Below are 9,882 nucleotides of genomic sequence, written 5' to 3'. Positions count from 1 at the left end.
AACAAAAGCAAATACAGATAGAGTATTAAATATTAATAAATAATAATAATAAAAAATATGAAAAAACAAGAGACAAAAAGGGCTACCTAAATAAATTTAAATGCTTTAAAAATATATATATACATTTAAGGGCTTTTTTATCCTCCAAGATTTGTTTGATAATTGTAATATTCTAACAAGAAATGGTAACACACAAACTTGAATTTTAATTTAATACCTACGAACTCTCGCGCATTCGCGCGATGTTCTGACGTCATCAGCTAGCGACGGCGTCTTCCCACCATTGCTGAGCCACTGCAAAAAATACCTCTTTGTTGTACTTTTTATGCTTTTATCCGCCCACGCCCGTGACATTAGAGCGAGAGACGACGCATTCTCGGTGTTCGTGGACTTAAAACGAACACTATTTATTCGGTCAGACAAAATTGTCAAGAGGACGCGGAGATTTACGTCGTCAAGCGTGAGTTTGTTGGGGAGAGAAAATGTGTCAAATCCAAAAGCTGAGAGATTTGGTGGATCAGCGACTCAATGCTGCCGTGGAAGAAATATTTGGAGTGTTTAAAAGAATCATAGCGGAGTACGAGGAGGAACTTTCGAGAACAAAGGAACAACTGGACGCTGTGAAGTCTCTGGATTATGGGTTCCACAAAGCAGGTTTGTGTGTTTTATTTCACGCTTTAGGGCAGTCCTCAAATAGTGGGGCGGGCACATAGACATGGTGGATAGTGTGGGGGTGGGGTGCCATCCATCCATTTTTCTACGGCTTGTCCCTTTGCTGGGGTGGGGCGCAAAATATTTTATTCTTCATTGGGGTGCCTAACATAATATTTTTATTGTATTTATTTTTTAAAAGTTTATTTCGAACATAAATGATAAATGGGTTATACTTGTATAGCGCGTTTCTACCTTCAAGGTACTCAAAGCGCTTTGACAGTATTTCCACATTCACCCATTCACACACTGATGGCGGGAGCTGCCATGCAAGGCGCTAACCAGCAGCCATCAGGAGCAAGGGTGAAGTGTCTTGCCCAAGGACACAACGGCCGTGACTAGGATGGTAGAAGGTGGGGATTGAACTCCAGTAACCAGCAACCCTCCGATTGCTGGCACGGCCACTCTACCAACTTCGCCACGCCTTCCCCATGAACACACTTACAGTATATTACATCACACAATTTCATGTCCTTTATCTTTACATCATGTCCGAAAAGGAGTAGGAAGAAGCAAAGCTTATTTAATCCTACCCCATTCCCACTTCTTTTTGTAACACAATTACAACAAATAATGATTAATACAGCTTTAGGGGGATATTTCGTTTTTTATAGGAATGTAACGGTCTGAACATTTCATATCACGGTTATTGTGTCCACAATTATCACGGTTATCTGTATTATCACGGTATTGTTGAGTGTGCTCCAAAGTATTTATTACACTGAAATATGTTAGCCAAGTTGAATTAAAACAATTAAAAATAAACAGTGGTGTGCTAAAATCTTAGAGCACTTGTTCCCAGAGCCTGAATTTCAAAGGTACTGAGAATATTTCACCTCCAAATTTTATCAGTTCTGTCCGTTTTTTTACATTTTCATCTAATATTTAGTGTGGAACCTCGGAGTCTTGCTCACGAGATCGACAGGCGGATCGGTGCGGTGTTTTCAGTAATGCGGACGCTGTATCAAACCGTTGTGGTGAAGAAAGAGCTGAGCCGGAAGGCAAAGCTCTCAACACAAAGGACATTATAGACATTAAAAGAGCAGAGCTGATGCAACCAGCTACCACTCCAGCAGTGCCATTTCTACATACAGCTACAAAAGTAAAACAACAAAAAATAATTAACCAATAATATATATTGCGCACACACAATTGCACCATGCAAGCAACCAAACAAAAACATCTCTTCAACACCCATATACACTGTGCTGGCCTCTGCGGTGTTTCACGCCATCGTCTGCTGGGGTGGGGGAGCTTGGCCAAAGACAGGAGCAGACCCAACAAAGCAACCAAGAGAACCAGGAAGGTCTGTCGTAATGCGGATTATCAAAAACGTCAGTGGGCCCCATTCAGCAACCGTTCTTAAGAACCAATTTTGTTCTCAGGCCCACTTACGGAGTTCTTGAGGAGATTTTTGTATTCACCAATGTTCTCTTAGCTGGGATTTGTTCGTAGGTAAGAACAAAATCTACGAGTGCTCCAGAGCACTCTTAGGGTGGCCTGTTTGTTCTTAAAGGCCTACTGAAATGAATTTTTTTATTTAAACGGGGATAGCAGATCTATTCTATGTGTCATACTTGATCATTTCGCGATATTGCCATATTTTTGCTGAAAGGATTTAGTATAGAACAACGACGATAAAGATTGCAACTTTTGGTATCTGATAAAAAAAAAGGCTTGCCCCTACCGGAAGTAGCGTGACGTAGTCAGTTGAACATATACGCAAAGTTCACTATTGTTTACAATGATGGCCGCATGAAGTGAGAGAGATTCGGACCGAGAAAGCGACAATTTCCCCATTAATTTGAGCGAGGATGAAAGATTTGTGGATGAGTAAAGTGCAAGTGAAGGACTAGTGGGGAGTTGAAGCTAATCAGATAGGGAAGATGCTGTGAGAGCCGGGGGTGACCTGATATTCAGCTGGGAATGACTACAACAGTAAATAAACACAAGACATATATATACTCTATTAGCCACAACACAACCAGGCTTATATTTAATATGCCACAAATTAATCCTGCATAAAAACACCTGCGTGTTTGTTACGCTAGCTCCTAGCTCCTCTGCTAGCTCCTAGCTCCATAGAACACGCCAATTCAATTCAAACACCTGATCAACACACACAATCACTCAGCCCAAAAGACCGTTCACCTAACCCAAGGTTCATAAAGCTTATATATTTTTTAAAAGTTACGTACGTGACGCGCACATACGGTCAAGCTGTCAAATGTTTAGCAGCCAAGGCTGCATACTCACGGTACCTGATATTCAGCTGGGAATGACTACAACAGTAAATAAACACAAGACATATATATACTCTATTAGCCACAACACAACCAGGCTTATATTTAATATGCCACAAATTAATCCTGCATAAAAACACCTGCGTGTTTACGCTAGCTCCTAGCTCCTCTGCTAGCTCCTAGCTCCATAGAATACGCCAATACAATTCAAACACCTGATCAACACACACAATCACTCAGCCCAAAAGACCGTTCACCTAACCCAAGGTTCATAAAGCTTATATATTTTTAAAAAGTTATGTACGTGACGCGCACATACGGTCAAGCTATCAAATGTTTAGCAGCCAAGGCTGCATACTCACGGTACCTGATATTCAGCTGGGAATGACTACAACAGTAAATAAACACAAGACATATATATACTCTATTAGCCACAACACAACCAGGCTTATATTTAATATGCCACAAATTAATCCTGCATAAAAACACCTGCGTGTTTGTTATGCTAGCTCCTAGCTCCTATGCTAGCTCCTAGCTCCATAGAACACGCCAATACAATTCAAACACCTGATCAACACACACAATCACTCAGCCCAAAAGACCGTTCACCTAACCCAAGGTTCATAAAGCTTATATATTTTAAAAAAGTTACGTACATACGCAAAAAAAAGTTGCGCACATACGGTCAAGCGATCAAATGTTTAGAAGCCAAAGCTGCATACTCACAGTAGCACGTCTGCGTCTTTGTCATCCAAATCAAAGTAATCCTGGTAAGAGTCTGTGTTGTCCCAGTTCTCTACAGGCGTCTGTGTATCGAAGTCAAAAGTCCTCCTGGTTAGAGTCTCTGTTATCCGAGTTCTTCCATCTTGACTGCATCTTTCGGGAATGTAAACAAAGCGCCGGCTGTGTACTGTTGTTGCTGACTACGTTCGAAAAATACGTCCATTTCGCACCGACAACTTTCTTCTTTGCTTGCTCAGCTTCCTTCTCCATAATGCAATGAACATGATTGCAACAGATTCACGAACACAGATGTCCAGAATACTGTGGAATTATGAAATGAAAACAGAGCTTTTTCGTATTGGCTTCAATGTGGAAGGCATACCCGTGTTCCCCGGTCTACGTCACGCGCATACGTCATCCTCAGAGGCGTTTCGAACCGGAAGTTTAGCTGCAAATTTAAAATGTCACTTTATAAGTTAACCCGGCCGTATTGGCATGTGTTATAATGTTAAGATTTCATCATTGATATATAAACTATCAGACTGCGTGGTCGGTAGTAGTGGGTTTCAGTAGGCCTTTAAGTGTGACAAGTTCCCTTACTTCTATTGCTTAATGTTAAATTAATTAGATAGATAGATAGATAGATAGATAGATAGATAGATAGATAGATAGATAGATAGATAGATAGATAGATAGATAGATAGATAGATAGATAGATAGATAGATAGATAGATAGATATAGACAAGACTGACAGACAGACATATAGCAAAATGAGCAATATATAGACATTTCAAAATACAGTGTGCGTGCACGCGCACACACACACACACTTTTGCTGCTACTGCAAGATGCCGCAGATCGTGCCCTGGGGAGGGAGCTCATATTTCACGACCATGCCCGAAGTGACGAATATTTATTTGACCGCTTTGGGGCTACCTCAACTGTCCCACTTTCTTAAAGGCCTACTGAAATGATTTTTTTTTATTTAAACGGGGATAGCAGATCCATTCTATGTGTCATACTTGATCATTTCGCGATATTGCCATATTTTTGCTGAAATGATTTAGTAGAGAACATCGACGATAAAGTTCGCAACTTTTGGTCGCTGATAAAAAAGCCTTGCCTGTACCGAAAGTAGCGTGACGTCACAGGTTGAAAGGCTCCTCACATTTCCCCATTGTTTACACCAGCAGCGAGAGCGATTCGGACCGAGAAAGCGACGATTACCCCATTAATTTGAGCCAGGATGAAAGATTTGTGGATGACGAACGTGAGAGTGAAGGACGAGAGTGCAGTGCAGGACGCATCTTTTTTCGCTCGGACCGTAACTTAGGTACAAGCTGGCTCATTGGATTCCACACTCTCTCCTTTTTCTATTGTGGATCACGGATTTGTATTTTAAACAACCTCGGATACTATATCCTCTTGAAAATGCGAGTCGAGAACGCGAAATGGACATTCACAGTGACTTTTATCTCCACGACAATACACTGGTGAAGCACTTTAGCTACGGAGCTAACGTGATAGCATCGGGCTTAAATGCAGATAGAAACAAAATAAATAAATCCCTGACTGGAAGGATAGACAGAAAATCAACAATACTATTAAACCATGGACCTGTAAATACACGGTTAATGCTTTCCAGCCTGGCGGAGCTTAACAATGCTGTTGCTAACGACGCCATTGAAGCTAACTTAGCAACGGGACCTCACAGAGCTATGATAAAAACATTAGCTATCCACCTACGCCAGCCAGCCCTCATCTGCTCATCAACACCCGTGCTCACCTGCGTTCCAGCGATCGACGGCGCGACGAAGGGCTTCACCCGATCATCCGTGCGGTCGGCGGCTAGCGTCGGATAGCGCGTCTGCTATCCAAGTCAAAGTCCTCCTGGTTGTGTTGCTGTAGTCTGCCACTAATACACCGATCCCACCTACAACTTTCTTCTTTGCAGTCTTCATTGTTCATTAAACAAATTGCAAAAGATTCACCAACACAGATGTCCAGAATACTGTGGAATTTTGAGATGAAAACAGAGCTTTTTGTATTGGATTCAATGGTGTACCAATACTTCCGGTTCAACGATTGACGTCACGCGCATACGTCATCATACATAGACGTTTTCAACCGGAAGTTTAGCAGGAAATTTAAAATTGCACTTTATAAGGCCGTATTGGCATGTGTTGCAATGTTAAGATTTCATCATTGATATATAAACTATCAGACTGCGTGGTCGGTAGTAGTGGGTTTCTGTAGGTCTTTAAACGTACGTTTTGACATTATGTATTTCCCCCGCAGGATAATACGAATTTTTCTTCTGTAATCTGTGTTTTCTCCGTGTGTCTGATGTATGGCTTTTCCACCGGAATTGTGCCCTTATATGGGGAATTAAGGGCGTTTACCTATGCAAATTACGGAATTAAGGGTGTTTACATATGTATATTGGGGATTGTAGCTGAGATAGGCTCCAGCGCCCCCCGCGACCCCGAAGGGAATAAGCGGTAGAAAATGGATGGATGGATGGAAGGGCGTGTTTATATGCAATTTATGATAGACACGCATGTGCTAACCATTTGGCATTCAGCAACTTAAGAACAGCAGGTGGGAACAATTTGGGCGTTTAAGAACACGTCATGAATTTGAATGGACTCCTCTTGGGAAATCACTTAGGAAGAAAGATAAGAGAAAACGTTAGGAACTTACTGCTAAATGTGGCCCATTGTCTCTAACCATGTTTGCTATGCGTGTGTCCAGCAGATGTCCTGCAGGTGTCAATAAAGACAGAAGAAGAAGAGGTCTCTTCCGAGGAGCAGGAGTGGAGCTTCAGCGTGGAGCAGGAAGAGCTCGAGCCCCCTCACATTAAAGAGGAAGAGGAGGAGCCATGGCAACAGCTTCAATGGTTGGGGGAGGCTGATGATGAAGATGAACCTCAGTCCTTACTGTTTCATCACAGTCAATGGGAGGCAGACAGAGGGGGGGAGCTTCTAATTCATCAAATAACAACAGAAGATGATGAAGAGCATTGCGAGGATATAAACTCAGAACCAGGCAGCCTCTTTGCTCCACTGTCAGACCTGGATGACATGATGTCAGACTCTTCAGAGACCGCCGATCACAGCGATGACACACCACTGAAGAGTATGAAGGGCTCTAAAGGTGATAGACATCTCAATGTTGACCAACACTTTGAATGCTCTCAATGTGGTAAAACATTTGGACAAAAGGGGTATTTGATCAGACACATGATAACACATTCTGGAAAGAAACCTTTCTCTTGCCCATTTTGCGCTAAAAGATTCTTCTTTAAGGAATATTTGACAAGACACATGACGGTACATAAAAAAGAGCACGCAGGCTCACACGCAGACAGCAACTTTGCTCCACTGTCAGACATGAACAACATGGCGTCCGACTCTTCTGTGACGGATCACAGCGAAGACACCAAAGAACCATCGGAGAGTAATAAGGACTCTCAAGGTGATAGGCGACGTCACACAAAGCACAAACCCTTTGAGTGCCCTCAATGCGGGAAGACATTTACCAAAAAGGGTAATATGATAGTACACATGAGGAAGCACACCGAAGTGAAACGTTTTGCTTGCTCGGTTTGTTCCAAACAATTCCTCACCAGAGGGTACATCAACAAACACATGAGAATACACACCGGCGAGAAGCCATTCCATTGCGGTGTGTGCAATAGAAGATTCACCTTTAAGGAGGGTTTGAGGCAACACCAGTGCTCAGGTGACAAAAAACCCAATCAATGAAGTTTCAGTACTTTTTCCCCACATGTTTGTTTACTTAGTGTATATTACATCTGTGCTTTAACAACCTATACATACATGGTTTTGGTATATGTGAACAAAATGGAAACATGTTGCCACTACAGACTAAAATAAAGATCCTTTTTGAAAATTGACCCTGCTGAGATTATGTTCAAATGACTCAACTCACGAGAAACTACAAGTGTTTGGCTGTAGACGACCACAATGTATCCCGCTTGGCATACACCAAAGGTTTATATTTTGTAGTTCTTACAACAACAGTAGTACTAGCAGAGAGCAGATTTATGTCCGGATGTGGAAAAATCTACAACATTTTCGTTTGTTAAATAAAAATAGTCCATGAGCAAATCAGGTTAATGTGTTTTTAATTCATGTTTAGTGTGAACTGTAAATTAAGTAGTAATGTTGTCTTACTACCCAGACAGTATTTTGAGTTTTTGCATTGACTGTATGCAGAAATAGTATTAGACATCTGCAACTGAAGCAGAGGAAATTTATCAACAACAGTATAATCAACGTACAAATTATCACCCAAACTATGTTTTTATTAATAAAATATACAACAATTGAATCTCGGGACCCCACAGACAGTGGATGCTTTTAAAAAAGCATATAGCTCATTTTAATATTGTTTTTTACTGTCTTGTTTTAATGCTTTAATGATGCTTTTACCCTGTAGCACTTCAAGATGTGTTGTTCAAATGTTAAGATTAATCCAATTAAAATTGATTATTATGAATCTAGCAGAATAAAGCACTTTTATTTCAGTGTCAAGTAAACATATTCTGACCCACAACTATCAAACACAAGGCACCGGGGCCTGATCTGGCCCGCCACATTATGTTCTATGGCCCGCAATTGCCTGGAAATAATATGCGTCAATTAAGTGCCATATCTTCTCTTATTAAATGTATTCCTTCTTTCCATTTTTACAGAAAAAACTATATGTACTTCAATAAAATGGTATACCTTTTAGACTTTCAATATGATCCAATATTGCAGCAAATACTGTATTATTATACTTTCCAATTTTTTGGTTAAAATAACTACTTAAATATCTGCTTTACCTATTATTTCAAAGCATGTTATCCATCAAATTGTACACTGTGAACTGACATGGTAAAATGTCCAATGTTTTTACAGCATCTTACTGTAAATTGAAAAAAAGAGAGAAAAAACATTTTTTTTATGCGAAAATTCTGTCAACTGAGTTGCCAGTTTTTTTGCGTAAAATCTATAGTTGTTGTTTTTACCGTGTATTACTGCAAATGGAAAACGGTACCACCTTTTTTTTAACGGTAAAAACTTGCAGCTCAGTAGCAATAATTTAAAAAAGAAAACAGTGGTACTGTGTCTTTTCACAGTAATATGTTGAAAAAAAAACAAAAAAAAACTAAATTTTACAGTAACATTCAGGCAACCAAGCTGCAATTTTTACAGTGAAAAAAACAATACTAAAAATGTTTCCCCATTACTTTGTTTTTTTTGTTTTCTTTTTAAATACACTATATTTTAAAGTACAATTCTGGTGACTGAGTTGCCAGTTTTTTTTACTGTAAAATATACTTAATTTTACAGTGTAGGTAAAAAATATAATTAAATGCATAGATAAAAATCATATACTATTCCCCTTTACAAGTTGCATAAATAAATGGTCAAAGACAACACCTCAAATGCAAGTATTCACTATTGAAATGAACAGACACCTAATCTACCTAATATACTAGACCGGGGGTCAGCAACTCGCGGCTATTTAGCGCATCCTAATGGCTCCCTGGACCTCTTTCAGAGATATGTGTAAATGGAAAAAGATGAAAAAAAAATATATATTTTTTTTTTCTGTAGGAGAACAAACATGACGCAAACCTTCCTAATTGTTAAAAATCCCTGTTTATATTAAACATGCTTCACTGATGAGAGTATTTGGCAAGCACCGTTTTGTCCTACTAATTTCAGCGATCCTTGAACTCATCGTAGTTTGTTTACAAGTACAACTTTCTCCGATGCTGCCACAGAAAGACGTGTTTTATGCCACTCCTTCTTTTTCTCATTTTGTCCACCATATGTTTTTATACTGTGCGTGAATGCACTAAGGTGAGCTTTGTTAATTTTATTGATTTGCTGGAGTGCTTATCAGGCATATTTGGTCAATCCATGACTGCAAGCTAATCGATGCTAACATGCTATTTAGGCTAGCTGTATGTGCATATTGGATCATTATGCCTCGTTTGTAGGTATATTTGAGCTCATTTAATATCCTTGACTTATGTCCCCTGTGTATTTAATTTATGTTTACATGTCTCATGACACATCATATGTATGTAATATTGGCTGCATTTCTCATAGTTTGTGTGCCATGTTGTTCCAGACCACAGCAAACATTACCCAGCTTGCAAATATTGTAATAAATCCATAAGAA

General features: G+C 39.9%; 1 protein-coding gene across 2 annotated transcripts; it reads left to right on the top strand.

Annotated features, from left to right (window-relative positions):
- Positions 1–250: 250 nt before the first annotated feature.
- LOC133644129 (zinc finger protein 33B-like) lies at positions 251–7,622 on the top strand. 2 transcript variants are annotated; one of them, XM_062038453.1, is made up of 2 exons: positions 251–654; positions 6,433–7,622. In XM_062038453.1, the coding sequence occupies exons 1-2, from the start codon at positions 483–485 to the stop codon at positions 7,443–7,445; spliced, it is 1,185 nt and encodes a 394-aa protein (XP_061894437.1). In that variant the 5' UTR covers positions 251–482; the 3' UTR covers positions 7,446–7,622. The 2 variants fall into 2 exon arrangements, with proteins under 2 accessions (XP_061894437.1, XP_061894438.1); XM_062038454.1 differs by having other exon boundaries at positions 6,436–7,617.
- Positions 7,623–9,882: the final 2,260 nt, after the last annotated feature.

The sequence above is a fragment of the Entelurus aequoreus genome, linkage group LG27 (assembly GCF_033978785.1).
Source record: "Entelurus aequoreus isolate RoL-2023_Sb linkage group LG27, RoL_Eaeq_v1.1, whole genome shotgun sequence".
Lineage (NCBI taxonomy): Eukaryota > Metazoa > Chordata > Actinopteri > Syngnathiformes > Syngnathidae > Entelurus > Entelurus aequoreus.
This window is presented reverse-complemented; position numbering and strand designations above follow the sequence as displayed.

What these genes read in the sequence shown, in the direction of transcription:
- LOC133644129 (XM_062038453.1), top strand. Translation starts at nt 483, where the DNA reads ATGTGTCAAATCCAAAAGCTGAGAGATTTGGTGGATCAGCGACTCAAT. An exon ending in TTATGGGTTCCACAAAGCAG is followed by an intron (nt 655 to 6,432) that starts GTTTGTGTGTTT and finishes GCGTGTGTCCAG; the next exon opens with CAGATGTCCTGCAGGTGTCA.